This window comes from Dermacentor albipictus, chromosome 2 (assembly GCF_038994185.2).
Source record: "Dermacentor albipictus isolate Rhodes 1998 colony chromosome 2, USDA_Dalb.pri_finalv2, whole genome shotgun sequence".
In the NCBI taxonomy this organism is placed as follows: Eukaryota; Metazoa; Arthropoda; class Arachnida; order Ixodida; family Ixodidae; genus Dermacentor; species Dermacentor albipictus.
This window is the reverse complement of record NC_091822.1, coordinates 200,879,053-200,899,955: the sequence shown is the minus strand read 5'-3', so window position 1 is coordinate 200,899,955 and position 20,903 is coordinate 200,879,053. Positions and strand designations below refer to the sequence as shown.

General features: G+C 44.4%; 1 protein-coding gene across 29 annotated transcripts in view; it reads right to left on the bottom strand.

Annotated features, from left to right (window-relative positions):
- Positions 1–20,903, bottom strand: part of trol (terribly reduced optic lobes) — a 604,861-nt gene that overhangs the window by 48,681 nt on the left and 535,277 nt on the right. For all 29 annotated transcript variants that reach the window (XM_065435395.1, XM_065435391.1, XM_065435373.1 and 26 more), the window contains 2 exons: positions 18,176–18,484; positions 13,832–14,053 (listed from right to left, as the gene is read on the bottom strand). In XM_065435395.1, the coding sequence (XP_065291467.1) occupies positions 13,832–14,053; positions 18,176–18,484 (531 nt within the window). The remainder of the gene's footprint in view (positions 1–13,831; positions 14,054–18,175; positions 18,485–20,903) is intronic.

Below are 20,903 nucleotides of genomic sequence, written 5' to 3'. Positions count from 1 at the left end.
CCTAGCTTTTCCTGAAAGCTTGCACTTTCATCCACTAGGTGAAGCTTAAACAGCAATAGTAAAGCCATAACGACAGCATTCACAGCATCACTCCATCATATATATTAAGATATCTGCATGTTTGCTAATGACCATGTTATATACAAAACTAGTTGCTAGTGCACCTGGCCAAATAAACTTACAGCAAGCTTGATTTCAACCATGCCTACAATGGTGCAATGACTGGCTAATGTTTCTGAGCCCTAATAATGCAAACATTTATTTTACTTATTATTATAGCCCACTTAATTTCCCTTATAATATTGCTAATGCCCCCTGTTAAATCTCTAACTACTTATAAACACCTTGAAGTTACCTTAGCCTACAATCTGCCTTGGAACACGGATGTTGCTAACATCACATCAGAAAAAAAAGAAAAAAAGAAAAAAAGAAAAAAAAGATGTTTCAGAAAACATCACTTATGTCTCAAGCTGGAGCATGAAAAACTACTTGCTTGCAAATCATTACTCTTGCCTGAATTAGAGTATGCATCCCCCTACGGAACTCACCCAAAGTACATAGTGGATTTCACAAACATTTTAATTTGTTCACTTCAAACGGCGACCCACGGCAAGTGTGAAATCGCTGTCTGATTCCATTTCTTCAACCGTTGAGCTGTCGGAAGATTCAAGGGCGACAGTGGAAGGGCCAGTGCGATCCCTTGTCTTCGATGCAGCCAGTGGTGGACGACCAGGGTCAAACGCTTGGTTGGGATTCCTATCCCCCATCCTGGAGGATGAACTCAGGAGGACATCAACAGACAGTGAATCGTTGCCCAGGCAGGACAGTGGTAAGCAATCATTCACTGTTGCTTACGTCCCTACCACAACTACCGACGATCTGAATACCTTGAACAGGCAGAGCTTAACAGAGTACTTTGAGCGAATTGCGCCAGGCCAAGTCAGCGAGATCAGAATTAACGCACGGAGGAACATCCTTTCGGTGGACGTGAACAACAAGTCAATTCTGGATACGCTAAAGGCTGCCACACTACTAGGAAACATCCCAGTGCGCTCCTTCTTTGCTTATGGAAAAGGAACCTCGACTGGCGTTATTTCTGACGTGGACAAAGAAATCGCAGATACTGACCTCCAGAGGCTTTTGAATTCCACCGCACCAATAGTGCAGATTCACCGCTTCGGTCAATCCCGGTGTATTAAAATAGTGTTTGACTCTGCAACATTACCTGACTACGTAAAAGTAGGATACGTAAGACACCGTGTGCGCCCTTACGTGCCAAAACTGGTGCAGTGTCGGAAGTGTTTCAAAATAGGACACGTAAGCGCAGCTTGCAAGGGCGGCGTAACATGCCAACGGTGTGGAGGGGCCCATCAAAATGATAGCTGCGATGCTACTGCCCTAAAATGTCCTAACTGCGCCGGTCCACATGAAGCGACATCGAAAGACTGCCAGAAAATCAAGGACGAAATGTCAGTGCTTCGAAAGATGGTGCGGGACAACTCCACTCACAGACAGGCTGCTACATCGATACGCCGCCGCAGACGTCGATCGCGACACAGACGACAGCAAGACAAGAGTACTTCCCATACAGATGGACTATCGACCGCATGGCAAACTCCTCGCTTGCCAAGTTTGCTTCTGCGCTCAAGATGCGGGCCCGACGTACCTTCTTCGACAACAGCACGTGGAACACATGCGCTGCATAAAACGACGCTTCCGCCGCCCGACTCTGACATTGACTGGCCGTCGCTCCCACCCAAACAAACAGGCTTAAATGCGTCGGGTGATGTGTCTGAAAAGGTGGTTGAGAATGATAAGGCAGAAAATGAAAATGTACAAAGTATGCTGAAACACCTGATAACTACGATGCGTTCACTTCTCTGCGGACTACAGACGCCGGTTGCTAAGACCGCGCTACATGTTCTAGATGCTTTGGAACCGCTCCTCGCGGCTCTACAATAAGGCATCATGGCGCTCTCTTTTGAAAACCAATTACGAAGATCTGCAATAATGCAGTGGAATGCCAGAGGCCTACGAGGCCGCCTCGCAGACTTTCGGCAATGGATGTTCAAATACCAGTTTCCCGTGGCTGTTATATGTGAACCAAACATGACATCTTTACTACGCGTATCTGGATATGTGCCACTGTGGTCAAGGAATGATCACAATTCAAGCAAAGTGCTCATTTTCGTTCGTCGGAATTTAACGTGCCTTCGTAAAGACATTCCTGCACACGCCTCCAACGAGTACGTTTGCATAACGCTGAAGTACAAGCGGCGCACACTCTCAGTAATTGGCGGGTATATACCCCCAACATCGAGCATAGACTGTTCATATTTGTTGTCCATACTGAAAGCTTGTCCGGGTCCCCACATAGTCATCGGTGACTTTAATGCCCACCATCCCATGTGGGGCTCTGCTTCGACGAACGCCCGCGGTAGAGACTTGGCTGACTTCATGCTTAGTCAAGGCTTGATGGTGATCAATGATGGCTCGCCAACATACCTTCGAGGCTCTTACTACAGCAGTTGTCTTGACACTGCGTTTGTTTCAAGAAGCCTGCTGTCTGCTACACGATGGTGTACTGATCTCAACACCCATGGAAGTGACCATCTACCAACATATGTTCAGTTGAAATGGTTACATCCACCAGCTCCGCACACTGTGCGTTCTATCGATTGGCCAACATTTCGAGAATCTGTGACCACCGCATGTCAAGCCATCCAAGCACCATCCAATATTGAAGATGTCATCGTGGCAACTTTACGTGACACAACAAAACACCTCAGTGCACCTTCATCTAGATCATCTATTGATGACCAGTACGAGCGACTTCGCGCGATACGGCGTCGAGCAGAACGGAAATACAGAAGGACCAAATCACCATTAGACGTCACTGCATCACGCCGGGCTCAGCGTCACGTCCTGCGCCACCTTGACAAGCTTGACAAACAACGCTGGAGATCATTCTGTGGCTCTCTGGATCCGAGAAAACCTCTCTCTAGAATTTGGAAAATTGTACGAAGCCTTCGCTCGCCTCCACAACAGCTTCACCCGTTCAGCGCTGTGGCCTTACGGCAAGGCCGGCGTGAAGTTGAGGTCGCCGATGACTTTTGCAAATTACTCGTGAGCTCCTCGAACGATATACCAACCCATTCACGACTGACTTTCCCGTCATCTAGTGATCACCGTCTGGACGCGCCTTTTACTATGCACGAGCTCGACGCTGCGATATCTTCTTCCCGCCGATCAACTTGTCCAGGACCAGACGGAATTACATACTCCGCGATTTGTCATCTTGGAGTAGAAGCTCGAGAAATTCTCCTGGCGCTCTACAACTCTACGAGGGACACAGCAACTGTGCCTAATCACTGGAAGTGCAGTCGTCTTGTGGCTTTGCTAAAACCTGGGAAATGCCCGCATGATCTCTCACATTATCGGCCAATAGCCTTGGCAAGCTGTGTCGGTAAAGTGATGGAACGGATGGTACTGAGCAGACTGGAATGGCTACTCGAGAAAAGTGGTGGACTTCCTGATTTCATCAATGGATTCAGAAGAGGCCGATCATCCATTGACGGTGTGATCGACCTAGTATCTTCTGTTCAACAGGAAAAGAGACGCCGTCGTCTGGTATGCGCAATATTTCTGGACATCAAAAGTGCCTACGACAACGTCTTCCACCATTCGATTCTTCAGGCGCTTGAGGATATTGGTGTTGGTGGCCGGATGTATGCATGGCTGCAGAGTTACCTCAGTGGCCGCACCATTTTCATGTCCACTTCGGATGGCGAGACTGATAGACATGAAGTTCGCAGGGGTGTTCCGCAGGGTGGTGTCCTTAGCCCAATATTGTTCAATATGATACTTGTGGGCCTTGCAGACGAGCTACCTGAAACAGCACGTATCAGTACGTACGCGGATGATATCTGTATTTGGACATCTGGGGTCACACGTCCACAAGTGCGTGCAAGGCTTCAACGTACGGTTACCATAACGGCGAAGTACTTGCGCCGTAGAGGCCTGCAACTCTCAGCAACTAAGTGTGCAGTCATGGCATTTACGCGCAAATCGATGTCAAATTATCCAATCGTTGTCGACGGAACGGCGCTCCCTTTAGTCACCCACCACAGATTTCTTGGCGTGATAATAGACCGCAATCTTTCTTGGACCAAACATGTTACTGCGCTTAGGGCTAAACTGACCAACTTCATACACGTTCTTCGTGTAATATCAGGACTGAGATGGGGCCCCTCTGAGCGAAGTTTGCTCCAAGTGTACCAGGCACTTTTTGTGGGCTACATACGCTACAGCATGCCTGTGTTATCTAACATGGGGTCATCTTGTATACGCACGCTGGAGAGCCTTCAGGCTCAAGCACTACGGATATGTCTTGGCTTGCCACGCTGCACGTCAACTAAGGGCACAATAGCGGAAGCACGGGCTTGTCCTATCGACATATACAGGTCTTGTGAACCTGTGCGAACCTATCTTCGCCTGCTAACCAGACACTCACACCATCCACTGTCAACGCTTCCAAGCATCAACCTTGACTGTGCTTTTTCTAAAGCTATTGCATGTCACGCAAGCATTGTACCTGCCAGATTCCAGGCACCCGACATCCCCGCGACACCTCCATGGACATTGCCAATACCACTAGTGAGGCTTCAGATACCCGGAATTAGGAAGAAATCTCACGTTGCCTCCACTGGCTTGAAGCAGCTCACCCTGTCCCATATATTTACTTTATATAGTGGGACTGTACAAGTATATACCGATGGTTCGATCACGCCATCTGCCACAGCGGCCGCATTTGTCATCCCACAACTTGGAATTACTCAACGATTTCGATTAGACCACAAATCGACATCTACGGCTGCGGAACTTGCGGGAATACGGGAGGCTGTCCGTTTTATGAGAACGCAGACACCCCATAAATGGACAATATTGTGCGATGACAAATCAGCGCTACAGGCGCTAAAATACTTTTTAAACAAAGGACCATACTATCTGCTCGTGCTGGAAATTGTCGAACTTTATCACAGTGCCGAGTTAAGTGGCCACGTGATCACCTTTCAATGGGTGCCTAGCCATTGTGGTGTTTTTGGTAATGAACTCGCTGACAGTGAAGCAAGATCGGCCTCCTCTTCCTCTGATGAAGTACGGATTGCCTACTCGCGACCTGACACCAACTCCATGATCAAGGCACTCATGCAGGACCTTACGAAGGCTTACAGAGCCCACCCTGATAACATCCACAGACGTCTACGTATGATCGACCCAGACGGTAAATTCTGTTTGCCCCCGAAGCTTACACGGAGCAAAACATCATTGCTACACAGGATTCGGCTCGGCGTTGCTTTCACCCGTCGCTACGCACACCTCATCGGCCAATCGAACAGCCCTGATTGTGTACACTGCCAGATGCCCGAAACACTGCAACACGTACTGTGCGACTGCCCAGCATATATGCTGGAGCGAAGGACGTTGGACAGTTTCCTAGCCAGCGTTGGCAGACAACTACTCTATCCTCGGCCCATGGCCTGACACTGCAATTTCGATGCGTGCAACAAAACTATTGTTGAAGTTCCTGCAGGAGACCAAGCTCGACGAGCGGCTGTAGCGAGGCAACTGTCTCATGTACATAAGCACTCACCACTTCTCTTATCATCATCATCATCCATCCCAATACTTTCACTCCCCTTCCCTCTTCCCCAGTGCAGAGTAGCAGACTAGAGCGCACTAGCTCAGGTCGACCTCTCTGTCTTTCCTATCAATAAATTCTATTATTATATATTATTTTGTTCAAAACTGCACCACTAATTCATTCATCATTCACATTATGACGACATCAATGTTTCATTCCTGAAAACAAATTAACTGACCATCTCAGTTTTTTTATTGGCATGCCACAACTCCGTTTTTCTTGCATATGTTCTTTCACTCTCCACTTAATTGTGTCTTTAAATAATCCCCACAGCTCACATATCTCGTCACATTAGCCATGCACAAGTTACTTGCCCACGTGTTCATACAAAAACATTCCCTGTTCTTTTGTTCCCCAGGGCAACCAAACATGAGAACTGCTTTTCGCAGAACATTGCTGTCATCATCTGCTCGTTCAGTTTCATGCAAAGCATAATAAGTTAACTTTTGCACTAAATCAAACTGACAATTACACCTTTTCTGTACAAACCCACCCAGTGTTGTCACTAGGGGTGAGAAGGTGCAGCCCACTGATGGTGGCTATGCTGCGGTTGCCACTCAAGCCTGTTTTTTTCTGCGGCTCACAGCTGAATATGGTAAACGTGTGTGTCCTGGCCACCTCATTGGGCCGATGAAGAGAATGGGCTGAAGCAGAGAAGTGCTAACAGAACAGCGTGCTGACTGAACAGTGCGTGTGGTGTAAGCTTTCAGGCACTTGTGTACCCTGGTGCGAGACAAGACGTAATGATGCCAGCAGCGTCATATCAGAAGCGCCATGCATGCATAGCTTAGAGTAGCTGTTTTTTATGTGATGGCATTAAAACCACTCTGCTGGGCTACACATGATAAACAAAAACATCAGGAGGAGAGGGGAAACAGATCACAAATCCAACACTCACTTGTCTGCCACTTTCATAAAGAAGTAGGGTTGACCATGTAATGTATAGTCTCTTTCAATTTGCTCACTCTGTCACTAAAGATTGCACACACATGCTCGATGTTGTGCTTCCGTGTGCAGAGATGGCTTGAAGGCCAGAAAGCTCCAAGGCTGTGTTTGTTACCAAACTTTGGAAAACGGCTACTCCATTCCACAAAGGTATAAATGGCAGGCAATTTAATGTATGCTAATGTATAATGGAAGATTTTCAGTATAATTAGCAATGTTTGCCTGATACATGACTGAATATGCACCAGAAGTGTACTATGGTCCCTGCAAAGTGTTCTCAAAATATGTCCTTTCCTCCTTGATCATCCATGAAAAGTAACTGCTTCCTGTTGTAAGAAATAGTAATTACATTTTGCTATAAGCATTGTTTATATCATGCAAGGCATTCCTTACTTTATGTCACTTTAATGTATGAAATTTCAGCTGCTAACTGTGGGCTCAGAAATTGTTACATCTAGCGGCAAAATTTCTAGAACGCTTAGAAAATGTGACATGTCAAACTGCCACCATATTGTCTTTTCTTTATTTTTACTGAAATAAACGCTCAACTACATGCAAAAGTAGGAGTGTTGCCCTTTTAAATAATTTCACATTCACTATACAAAATGTGTGTTAAGAAACAGGGGGAAGTGAAAAGAGAAAAAAAAGGGGGGGGGGGACTGTAACATACCCAGCGGCAGCACAGGGTACCGGGAAGTCGAGTAATGCCACTGAACCCACCCCTTATGTAATACATGCTGCTTAATGCTACTTGGGATCTTTAGGGAAATAAAATTGAAATGAAATAAAATGTAACAAGTATTATATTATTACATTAAAGGGACCCTGAAACAATTTTAATGATTGTGTACAAACATACCGAGTCAGTAGGGTAGGTTCTCCTAATCATTAAGAGACATTAAGTGCCCCACATGAAGTATAATTTATTATAAAGCTTTTAAAATGTGCATCACTATCAATCGCAGTAGCGCTGCTCTCCTGCATCTACAGCCACCTCTTCTCGTGCTGCATGGCGTGGGTAAGTAGTCAAGAGTTCAACGAAAGTTTGTCTGGTCAGGTAACATGATGATGAATAAATTGTGGTCACTAACCAAGTCAATGTGAAAAAACACACACAGAGACATTTCGGGACTCATACAGGTTCCTTGATTACACTAAAAGCTGGCAAGATTCATAAGTCACTTCTATGCCGAAATGTGACATGGAGAATGAGTGTAGTTAGCAGGCACATTTTCATCAGTCCTGTCGATACTCCTGTCCCATCGTCTGAATAAATAAGGAGTCCAACAAAAGTTGTGTCATGAGATTCTTTTCCTTAACTATTATAGCAGCATTTTCACAAATGATGCGGTGACAGCGATTATCGGCGAGTTCTGTAAGCGCTGTATTACACTGATCTTGCACTGCAGGTGTGTTCAGAGAATAAACTGCAGCGACTACACACTCTAGAAGATGCAAACACTGCACACCAATGTCAATACCAATCTACTTGCTCAACACAACGATCACCTGCAATTTTGAAAAGAAAGGTGCATTTAGCGGTAGCTGTAGGTTCCGTATACGGCTGAGAGCCTAGTTTTCTATATAATTTGTCCAGAACGATAGCAAAGAAAGATCCTAACAAGCCGAGATCTGGAAAAAAAAGCATTGCAAAAGCAATTGAATGTACTTTACGTGTCAAAACGTCCATTAGAAAGCTGCTAACTTGTGCTAGGCTTTGGTGCAGTGGTACCATCCCTGCCTCCCATGCAGAAAATGCGAGTTCGATTCCCGATGTCAATGTACTTACCCCCCCCCCCCCTCCACTTTAATTTAAAGATCCTACAGTAACGGAAATGTTATAAATAGCCCATTTCACCGCAATCACAAGTTAGCAGCAGCTCTTTCTTTTTCTGCTAGTGGCCACGAAGACATATTAAGAGCGTAGTATAGAGGCAATTGAAAACTTGTGTACTATATTTGATATTTACATGTTATCAGGTGATCATCAAACTGATATGATACTGGAAACAGCTACTTTGTAGTTTGTACATTGCATATGTGCTTATAGCAATATGGCAAAAGCCTGCCATGGCATCCATCTCTGATTCATGTAGTGCAAATCAGATAACATTGTGCATAGTGTCACCGCGTGTCCATCTGCCACACAATGTTCATCTTTGAATCTCACTCCGTGTGGACCAAGCTTAATGAGAAAAACTGTGCAGAAAACAGGCATGGGAACACACTCAGTCCAAATCAACTGAAAGTAGACAACGCTTACGTCACTACTTGGAGGAGGCAGGACATAGTGATGGCCGCATGATGCATAAGTTGAGGGGGAACACTGTGGCATGAGGGGAGCATAATGTCTAACAACTATTACCTGTGTTATTAAAGCATGCTGACATGAAATTCTTGTGTAAAGCATTCCTTGAAAGATAACCTCTGTGTCTAGGCAAACAACAGTAAGTAGCTTCAGGGACCCTTTAAGTAAGGCTGGTAGCTTTATGGGCAGTATAAATTGCAGTAAACATTCGCTTACTAACTAAGCAAGTGTGGTGTCATCTAAACACACACAAGGAGAGTTCACTTGACCTGCTAGCACTTGCACATCACAATGCTGGTGTGATGAGCAGCACCTGCAGTGAAGAGCATATGTGCTTTTTTGCAAAGCAACCATTCTCTACTACCACCTCCTTTACAATTTCAACAGTGCCATGCCTCTAAAAACAACATGATCTCTAACAGTGGGTGCAGGAAGCCAGTGTGCATCAAGCCACCAGCCTTCTTGGCTCACCCTCACATGCTCGCCGTTCATACTGCAACTCACAGTCGATCACATGACTTCTAACACACACTGTATAGGCCGTATATGCACAGTTGCAGATGGGAGACCACGGCGGTGCTGTCTGTGCAACGAGTGCACCTCGAGTGCCTGTACAAATTGCTATAAGAATAAAAAAAAGCTTACATGCTTGCACATTTTGGGAATTAACGCCTAAGCCAAATGAGCTTATGTCAGAAGCTACATCTTATAAGAAACTGCCTTTTTTGGAGTTAACAATAGGGCTGCCATTACACAACAGCAACATGGTTTCTATGTTGCTTGTACTTATATATCTTAGATGGGCAAGCTCTACATGTGCTGAGTATTTTCATGAGAAGTGTTTATTTTGTTTTAATTGTTGTTGTTGTTTTGTAAAAACTTTTTGCTAAATGGCACAAGCCATTGCCTTCATCGTTTTTGTAATCTAGACATGGCCATACAAAACAAAAATAGCACTGATCTACCTAACGAGGACAAATCATGGATATTTCGTTAAAAAAAATCTGAATATGATGTTATTGTGAAGCAGCGGAACAAAACAACAGAAAGAGTGCGAAACTATCTTAAAATGGACAGCAAAAAATACTTATACAAATAAGTCTAGACCACTTATAATGCTTATAGTGCAGGCTCGGATGGGCATTTTCAAAGACTACACAAAAACATTGCTGGAAATTCAAATGAATGCAAACAACCCAGTTAGATGCTTCGATTTCCAAATACATGCAACTGCTTGTTCCACAAGTTTTGCTCATGTGCAGTCCTTGCAAAATTTTGTTTTCTATATAGTATAGTACCATTTAGAGTGTGGATATTCATGACTGTAGCACTGCAACTGAACCATGTAAGTAAATACTTCAAATAGTTGGACGAGTCCCTAAACAAAATTGAGGACAGGAAGCACATCAAATAATTAGGCTTTTATATGCAATTATCACTTACTGTGGTGCTGACTTTCTTACTGTATAAATTATCTCACAAGCATGCTGATGAACAAGCTAGGGACCTTCAGCTGAATAGCCACTGTGTAGCCATGACGACCCTATCAAGGTACACCAGCTCTCATGACTTCTGTGGCACAGGAACAGTAAACAAAGTACTACCCACAACTCTAAGCCCACATCCACAAGATGGGACAATACAAGCATCTTTAGATGAACACTGCTGAATGGCCACTGCTCATGATCAAACTTGAACACAATGCACCCAGACTTTATTCAAGGAAATAACACCTTGGGATTTCCTACCCATCAGAATTCCTATTCTTCTTTAGAATACGGGACCAGTACACCTTGAATGATGTCTCACCCAACTCTTTTACCTGCCAGAATGAACCAGAAGGTATGTTGCAGGTCTAGCATTTTCAGTGTTGAAAGAGGGATTGCTATATTATACTGTGAACCAACTGATTACACCCAACTCTATGTAAACATGACATGATCACTCAAAAAGTCAAATTAGAAGCTTTTCTACAAGTAGCAAATCATACTACAACTGTCTACGCAGATTCGCAGATTCTCAAGACGTCATCATGACGTGTGCCAACTCAACTAACAAAAACTCTCAGATTCATGATCAGTTGGGTTCCTGGACATGCGAGCTGGACATGGGAGCAACCCAGCAATGGAAGTGTGCACCAAGCTGCTTGAGATGCCTTACAACCAAGCACAGATGCTACAGTGCAGGAACTGTAAATATAATATAACATAGACAAAGACTTCCTTCAGCATTAGCTAGAAGGAAAACAAATTTTCAAAGAATGTTGAGAAATCCATAAACACTTGTAGACTCTGCCTCCCTCATTTAATAGGATGCAAGCATAATGTGCAAACATACTAATTCACAAAAAGGGAAATGTTAAAGAATTGAAAAATTAGATACCCATTACCTTACTCCCAGTATTATATATATCACATCCATGTCATTATTCAGGTAATCCAGAAATCCACAGAGAGAGTAGAATCAGCCTCTCTATATGGCTTTCATAGGTTATGAAAAGGCATTTGATTCAGTATAGATACCAGCAGTCATAGAGATATTACGTAATCAAGGAGTACAGGCCGCTTACGTAAATATCTTCTAAAATATCTACAGAGATTCCACAGCAACTTTAATTCTACACAAGTAGGAAGACCTATAAAGAAAGGGGCCAGAAAAGGAGACAATCCCTCCGATGCTATTCACTACATGTTTGGAAGAAGTATTCAAGCAATTAATTTGGGAAGGCTTAGGAGTAAGGATCAATGGCGAATGTTTCAGCGACCTTCGGCTTGCCGATGACATTGTCCTATTCAGCAACACTGGAGACGAGTTACAACAAATGATTGAGGACCTTAACAGAGAGAGTGTAAGAGTGGGGTTGACAATAAAATATGCAGGAGACAAAGATAATCATGAATAGCCAAGAAAGGGAACAAGAGTTCAGGCTTGCCTGTCAGCCTCTAGAGTCTGTGAAGGAGTACATTTACCTAGGTCAATTACTTATAGGGGATCCTGATCAAGAGAAGGAAATTTACAGAAGAAAATGGGTTGGAGCACATATGACAGACAATATTGGCTACTGACTGGAGGCTTACCATAATCATTAAAAAGGAATGCGTACAATCACTGCATTTTACCGGTGCTGACATATGGGACAGAAACATGGAGACTGACAAAGAAGCTTTAAAACAAGTTAAGGACCACGTAAAGAGTGATGGAACGAAGAATGTTAGACGTTACATTAAGAGACAAGAAGAGAGTGGTGTGGATCAGAGAGGAAACAGGTATGGATGATATTCTAATTAACATCAAGAGAAAAAAATGGAGCTGGGTAGGCCAAGTAATGCGTAGGTTAATAACCGGTTGACCATTAGGGTTATAGAATTGGTGCCAAGAGAAGGGAAGTGCACTCGAGGATGGTAGAAGACTACAGTCGGATACAACTTTAGAAAAAAGGGGGCGTTTACTCCTGCGAGGAGGATGCACACGAGCCTCCACCAATGGGCGCGCACTCTGGACCGACGTCATGCGCCGGACGGCCGGTGACTTCGCCGCTTCAGACATCTGGGCGGGGCCTCCTCTTTTTTCTAAAGTTGTATCCAACTATAGGTGGGGCAATGAAATTAGGAAATTCACGGGCGTAAGTTGGAATCGATTGGCACAGGACAGAAGTAATAGGAGATCACAGGGAGGGGCCTTCGTCCTGCAGTGGACATAAAATAGGCTGAGGATGAAGAACCATCACATGTCAGCTCTAATGTGACAAGGCCCTTACAATGTTTCTAAAGGCTTTTTTTGGAAATGTTGAAGATCCTGTGCACAAGCATTATGCAACGCCAGTCTACACAACAGGCAAATTTTTAACATCAATGATGGAGGCTGTTGGCGCTTGTGGAGAAGTGACCTCAGACCTGCTGGAATAGGGCAAAACTCCCTCAAAGCCAAGGGTGACATAGCTGCCCCTCACTTTGATCCAAAATACAGAATCCCAGGTGGATTTCGTTGTATGATTTCGAGCAGAGAATATAATTCAGTCACCATCAGGACAAAAGAGAAACGTCAATCCTGTACCGCCCCCTAGGTACCCAACCCTGATACCCCACTTTCCATCCAAGCATACCACAATGAAGACATGCTTAAAAGGAAGAGGTCTGGACACCGACCAAAATGGTTTAAAATAGGCTCCCATGGGGGAGCACAAATGTAAATAACTATTTTAAACCATTTTGGTCGGTGTCCAGACCTCTTCCTTTTAAGTTGTGGGGATGCGCGACTCTCACGCGTCCCCTGATATCTTGTTTTCCCGCATAGCTCCTGCAGTGCGGCTTCGACGCGTGGCCTGGCGCCTGCGGCGGTCAGAGTGGTACAAGCGCAGTGCGAGAGATGGCGCGAGTGCTGAACTGCTGTGGGGTTACTTGGGTGCGGAAGAGACAAGGCACTCCCTCTTTGGTTCGGGACAGCAAGCAGTGCGGACGTGCCGTGCCGCGCGTGCGCCGATCCATGCTTCTGTGAGACCGTCTCGCGTGGCCGCCTTCAAACGCGCCACCGTTCGCGTGACCATACACGCGAACGACCAGGCATTGGGATCCAGCATGGGGCGAACATATTCGCTCGCTATCCGGTCGCGGTGAGTCGAACTTCTAGATTTGTCGCGCGCCCATCGGCATGTTTTGTGTATAGCAACTCGGCTAGCAGGCATTGATCTATGAAAGGTGCAATAAATGCCCTTGTGATTGTTTGCACTACTGTGTTGTTCCTTTGTCCCAAAAGCACAGAGGAGAACCCCACAAAGTACGCATCATCCCGACCAGGCGCGCTTCCATCATACTCTCGACTTCATAATGAAGACATTTTCAAACAAACAAGTGCGTATTGATGAAAAGAATGCCCACCTGAACCCGTGTCAAAACGAAATTCCACACTTCCATTGTGGATTCCAATGGAAGTAAAGTCTCCTTTCTGGTCAGGGTACTGAGCACAGTAGACCAGCAGGCAGTCATCCAGGTTATTTGGCTTGATCTTCATGTTCACCTTCAGACTGCTTTGGGAGCTCTTGGGTGTTGGATATGCCACGAAGGCATCATCAGCAAATGCAGGCTCCACTATGGAGACCTCTGAAAAATTTGTGATAGTAAGAAATGTAACCCATACTATATGGCCAAGTGACACCAAACCTGCATGAACACTGAATGAATACTGCAGCACAGAGGGTACCTACACAAATGTGAGCCACTACGTAAAGTTTATACATACACAACCTATGCTGCAGATCTAATTTTGCTTTAAATTCCATTTTTCCATTTTAAGCAGCACAAGTGCAAGCAGAGTTTATGTTGATGTTGAGAGAAATTTTTGGAAGCAAGATCAAGTTTGCGTGACTGTTATGTGAATAATGTGCAATTGGCTAGCTCCTCTTTGGCTTGGGTCTGGTGCCACACGGAGACACGTCGTGTGCCCATCAGCATGGTTTGTGGGACCAGCCTGCGAAAGGCTTCAAAGCAGGGCACCAGGATGGACGACTACTGTCAACGTGCTACCATTCACCTGTTGCTGTCCGGCGTGGGGCAAACATATTCGCTCAATATTCTGTCGTGGTGATCTGAACTTTCTTAATTCGTCAGCGGCCGTCAACATGTTCTATTAGTCGTAATTCGGCTAGCTGGTATTGGTGTATAAAAGGAGCAATAAATGCCCCTTCGATTGTTTACAGTACTGTGTTGTCGGTGTATAGCATATATCTGTTACACATTGATATTGGTGAAACAAGAATTGATTTTCTTCGTTATAAGCAATAATTCATTATACCTGTGTTTGCTATATCAAGGTTTGACTAAGTGCTCACACTACGTACATCAAATATTGTTCACATGTGAGCAGATGTTGAGTCTAATAATAACACCGTATTGCACAAATTTTTGTTTTATGATACACTATGCCAGTTACAGGCATCAATTTTATAACCTTACAGAAAAATGTTTGAATTGGAAAAAAAGCCTGCAACAAATAGCATGACGATTGAAAAAGCTAGAAAGTTTGCTGATGTAAGTGCAATATATTTCTCGCAGCTAGATTTATTACAAGTTCATGGAAAATTTGATAATTCGATATAATTCACTAAATTATAGCCTCAATATATAGCCATATCTCTTACTGCACTTCTTTTCATGTGAATTTTTGTTTTGCATAGGCTTCTTGAGCTTGAGGAAAGCCCAATAAATACCTTCTTCCTCTTCTACCCCAAGTTCTTTTTTGATGCTCTTGTCTTTAGCCATTGGCACATGGCTGTCCCCACACGTCTAACATAAAAGCAGCTGGAATTTTATTTTCTGACATATTCATCAAAATAATGATGCTAATCAACAGCCATAGCCTGTAAAAATGGCATGTTTTGCAACTAAATTTATTTTATCACAACAAAACAATTGTCTGCTCTCATCCACAAAAGACTCCATAACAGCATGCTGTATCATATATGATACAGCAATTAATGCTTGCCTCACACAACAACCAGAACATCTTCCTCATTCAAAAGATTGATGCAGACTGATAAAGAGCAACAAACGCTCTACAGTAGAACCTCATTAATATGTTTTTAAAGGAGCTGTGAAAAAAGATGTCCCAGCCGGGAAAACGCAACCATGAGGAAGGGCACAAATTGCCACAGCACAACGTCAGAAACAGTCCAAATGGCTGCCAGTGCAGTTATTGGATGTCTCGGTGCTCGTACTGTGACCAGGAATGGCAGATGTGCACGTGTATAATTAAGGGACACGTGCATTGTTCCGTGACAGTGGCCCCTACCACAATATTTTGTGTATGCTTCACCGCATCACACGGTTCTACTGCGCCGAAGCTGACTAAAGAGAACCAGCACTTGTGAAATGCAAATGAGACCCTTGCAGGCCCCAAAGTAAATGCAGCCCTGTACTAGACAGAATTGGCCCAGTGTGTGTGGTTCCTGGTAGGTTTTAATCAACGTGCACTTTTTAAGATGCTTCGCTAACTGCTCTGTGCATGCTTTCTCCCAATTTTTGCATAGCACCTGGGGCTTATGCAGCAACTTTGTTGCTTTATTGCAAACTTCAGTCGCTTGTTGCAACGAACTGGTCACTTGTTGCAACATGCAAGAGTCCATTTCTTCCTGCACCGTTATATTTACATGGCAGACACTTTCAAATGCAACGTAAGATGGGGAACATTACAGAATGGTGTTGTATCAAACAGGAATATAATACATGGGAGTCAATGCGATTCAGGTTGGGACCACAAAAACACAATTTAGCAGCTGGGAAAACACAACAGTGAGGAAGGTATTGTTATAGTGACAGTAAAGCATTTATTAACTGCGATACAGGCAGCTAAAATGGTTGCGTCCTTGCTGAATCTTCCGCATCAAACAACCAGCCGCTGTACATGGTGCGCTCCCTGGAAGTCCATCTGGTCTTCAGTAGTGGTGCTACTTTCTTACACAGCACCCTTTCTGTTCCAAATTCAAGCTATGGAGAATACTGTTGCAGGGGTTGGTGCGCCCTGATCAACTGCCAAAGCACCGGTGTCTGGAGAACAGCTGAAGCACCAGCAGGACTGGCACTTGCCCGGCCGCTCAGTTCCACTGGCCAGGGTGGCACACTTGTTTGCGCATCATGTCCCAGAGTGGCGGAATGCACTGGTGTCGCCGCTTCTTTTTCGCCCAACAAGAGCTGTGTGGGCACTTGTGTCTGCTGCTCGTCATTGCCATCCTCTCCTGAAGTGGGCCACTCCTCTGTGCCTCCAAGGTGGCGCCGCATGTCGGTTCCACACTGTGCCACCTGCCCACCGCACCTCAGTTGATGATGAACTGGTAGCTGCTCAGATGACTGCAGGTGCCCATCTGGGTCCTGACCTGAAGTTCCTTGCCCAGAAAGTGTCGCCAGCCTGGTTCTCTTCTGGCTGCAGAATCGCTGCGCACCTTCTGCTGTAGTTGTTGGAATTGCACCTTGCTGCACAAATCTGGCTTCAGCAAATCTAACGCAGGCTTCAGGCATCGACCAATCAATAGTTCAGCCGGGGAACGACTGGTGAGGGCATGAGGTGTGCTTCTGTATGCTAATAAGATTCTAGCAACTCAACATTAAAAATCCCCTGGCTGCGTCGTCTTGAGCTTGTCCTTTACAGTTCGTACGACTCTTTCAGTGGCCCCATTGGATGCAGGATAGTATGGTGGAATCAGGATAGGACGCGAGCCAAGAATGACTTGTAGGAAGCACTTGTGAAGGAAAGTCCAGTGTTGCTCACTATGACGTCTGGTAATCCATGGTTAGCACAGATGGTGCAGAGGCTTGCGATTGTCGCCTCTGCTGATGGTAACGACACTCCAACCACTTCCACCCATTTAAAGCATGCATCCACGAATACCAAAAAGTATGCATCTTGAGACGGCCCACCGAAATCAACATGTAGACGAGACTATGCTCTCTCTGGGAACAGCTATGGTGCATGCTGTATTGCCCTGTAAGATTTCTGATGCAACTGGCAGACCATGCACCTTCCCACCTTCATAGCAATGTCCTCATCAGTGCTCGACCACCACACGTGAAAATGGGCCACCAACTTCATTTTTTTCAACTCCAGAATGGCTCTCATGCAAAAGGTCTAACACTGCTGCCCTTAGCCTGGCAGCAACCGTGAAGCAGACTCTCTGTTTAGCACTGGAAAATTTCAGGTGCTGATGCCACTCTGAATGGCAGTTGGTTATACTGAAATAGCCCCCCCCCCCTCCCCCTCCTCCTGCTGCGTGTTGATAGGCACCAACTTCTTAGATGCCTCATGCAACTCCACTTGCAGGTATGCATCCCAAAGGTCCAACTTCAAGAACGTCATGGTACCCCAAATAGCACCCCCTGGGAGCCCATTTGGTTTTCAGTGGTGGCGCTGGTTTCCAACACAAGACGTATGAACGGGATTTCTATTTTTCGGCTGCTTTTAAATGTTATCGTTAGGAAAATAACCTGTTTGTTTATTAACTTTCTGCACAATGTGTGATGAGGTGCCTATACGCATATCTCAAGAAAAAGATAACACAAATTACTTTCAGTGTTACAGATGCTGTGGATTTCATTGCCAGAGATGAAACAGATTCTTGGTAATATCTGTTGATTCCCTTTGTGTTCATTCTATAAAGTCAGAATAAGTTGTTCGTATGTGTACCATAATGATAAACCATGCAGTAAAAGGTTAATCTGAAAAATTTGATTTACCTTTTTCACAACGAAGGCCTGTTCGTCCAAAGGGGCAGTAGCAGTCCAACCCTCCCGTTGGTCGATTGACACATCGACCTTCGCCGCAGATTCCAGGGTAACAGGCCTCGCCAACCTTCTCACAGTCCCGCCCCGAAAATCCTGGTGGGCAGATGCAACGATAGCCAGCCTCTGTAGGCGCCTCTTGGCAGACACCGTCATGTAGGCATGGGTTCAGGGAGCATGTCTCACATGGTGTAGTGCCCACTTGCTCAGAGTCCTTCACCAAGTCCAAGGTGCGGCTGCCAAACTTGATTTCACTCACGCAGCCTGTGTATATGACAACACAGGTCAAAATAAAACTGCAAGGCGAAGCACACTGCTAAGCAAAGGTGCAATATAAATATACAAGAAATTTTGATGAGGTTGAAGGAGTCTAATCATATCTAAAAGGAGGTTTATTAGCTTCCACTTGAAGTTAGTCAAACCACCATCAACAAAAGTAATCAGATACTTCAACAGTGTTTGAGTGTTCAACAAGTATTCTAAAGGACAACAGACCCCCATCAATAGCACTTATAATAATAATGTTTATTTCCCATCAATACAAAAGGTGATGATGGAAGGGATGGGAATAAAAGCGACAATCCGCTTGACAGAGTTCCCACTCCGTAACAAAAGGCAGTAGCAGTGGGGCGTACAGTACAGAAACAGTTGGATGCACATATGTAATAATGTTAGTTCTGTAGTTGAAACAACAAAAAGAAAAAGACTAAAGAAAACACAGAACAGACGCATTTGTTGATGATGGCTAAAAAGAGTAAAAAGAAAGAAAAAAATACATGCATATGTACATATACATATGCATATATGAACACTCTTATATATTCACAAATGTACACATATACATATAAACTAGAACCTCATTGATACGTTCCCGTTATGCATGTTTTCCCGGTGTCAACGCTCACGATCGAGAACATAGAAATGGCCCAATAGAGTTACTCCCACTTTTTACAAGCTCAAACATCCCCAGAAAACACGATTTTTTGGCACCAACGTTCCACCCGTCGCCAAACTGCGATCGTATGATACATTTTCCAGCCGTTGGAACCCATGTAAACAAAAAAATGCGCAAGGCACGCACGATCGAGACCAGTATGTAGCTGCCCACCACGGCAGTGTTACCACAATGCTCGCCCACCCGTCTCACATGAAAATGCCGGCACGGACTGAGTTTCTTATTTTGGTACCATCCGGGGTCTTCTCCGAAATATTCTCTGGGATCGTTGCACGCGGCATTCACAGTTATCACCGCCAATCCTATTGTGATAACCACCTTCGCCTATCTGTTTCACAGCACATGGCGCATACTGCCATCGGCAGTGTACAGCACGCTTGTAGTAGGACGCATCGCCGTTCTCTGCTGCAGTAGGCGCGATGTGGGCATCACATTGTGCTTCGGCGTCATTCGGTGGCACTCAACAGCTCGATTTCATTTCGATTTCCTGCCACCCTCTTAAAGTACCACGCAATAGGAAAATAACTGAATGCGCCTCAGGCCGCCGGAGCACCACTAGCTCGACGTGCCTCGGCTTCTTATGCTGCAATGATCCGCGCGAGGCTTCGCATTACTAAGATGTCAACAATAGCCGAGTATGTCAAATTTCTGTTACTTCAGATCATACGTTTTCCCGGTTAGTACATTATTTCTCGCCGTTTTTTTTAAAACCTATGAACGAGGTTTTAGTTACTATATATACACATACAGCTATAGCAGTGAAGAACATACCTTCATTAAAAAAGAAAAAAAAAGATATTGGCTGCAACAAGAGAAAGTGGGTGAGTGGGAGTGGTCATTGTTACCCATCTCCTTTCACAAGAAATTTGCATGTTCGAATTATTGACCTCTGGAAAACTAACTTGTGCATTGAATAATTCATTTAATATGAAGGGTAACTGATAGTGTAGCATTTGCCAACCGTAGTTAGCTCGTGTAGTCGGTGAAGCCCAGTGGGTTTTCTGACGGTGTGGATACAGGGATTGGAATAAGCTTAACGATGCAGGGCTAGACATGCTGTCCTGGCACTTTTTTAATTCCTCTTTGTACCTACGCAGCAACCTGTAGTGATATAAGCTACATATACCAACAATATCAAACGGACCGAAAAGATCCCTTGTGCATCCATAAGGTAATCTATAGATTATCCTAAGTAACCGCTTTTGTATGAGAAATATTTTCTGTAGGTTTGATTTTGTGGTTGTGGCCCACACAAGTGTACAGTAGCTTAATTAGAAAAAAAAATAGTTATGCAAGGTTCAATTTTACTTTTAGGGACAAAATGCTTCTTTGGCGCAGCAGAAGACCTACCACTTGGGATGTTTTTAAGAGGATATGGTTGACGTGGTTGTACCACTGCATGTTTTCTGAAAAGTATACCCCAAGCAATTTAAAAGCTGGTACCATGTCAATAGCACTTCACTGATATAAAAGATTTGCAAAGACCATAACAGGTTTTTTTTTAGATGAAAAATTATAGCTTTAGACTTCAACACATTGATGGAAAGCAAGCTTGCATCACACCACTTTTCCAGTTTTTCCAGTAAATTATTTTCTCAAGTTAATATGTCATTATATTTCTCACTGGAAATAAATATACTTATGTCGTATGCATATATTATAAACTGGATGATTGTATCAATGGTTACGATGTCACTACCATAGATATTTAAAGACAGTTATCTGAGG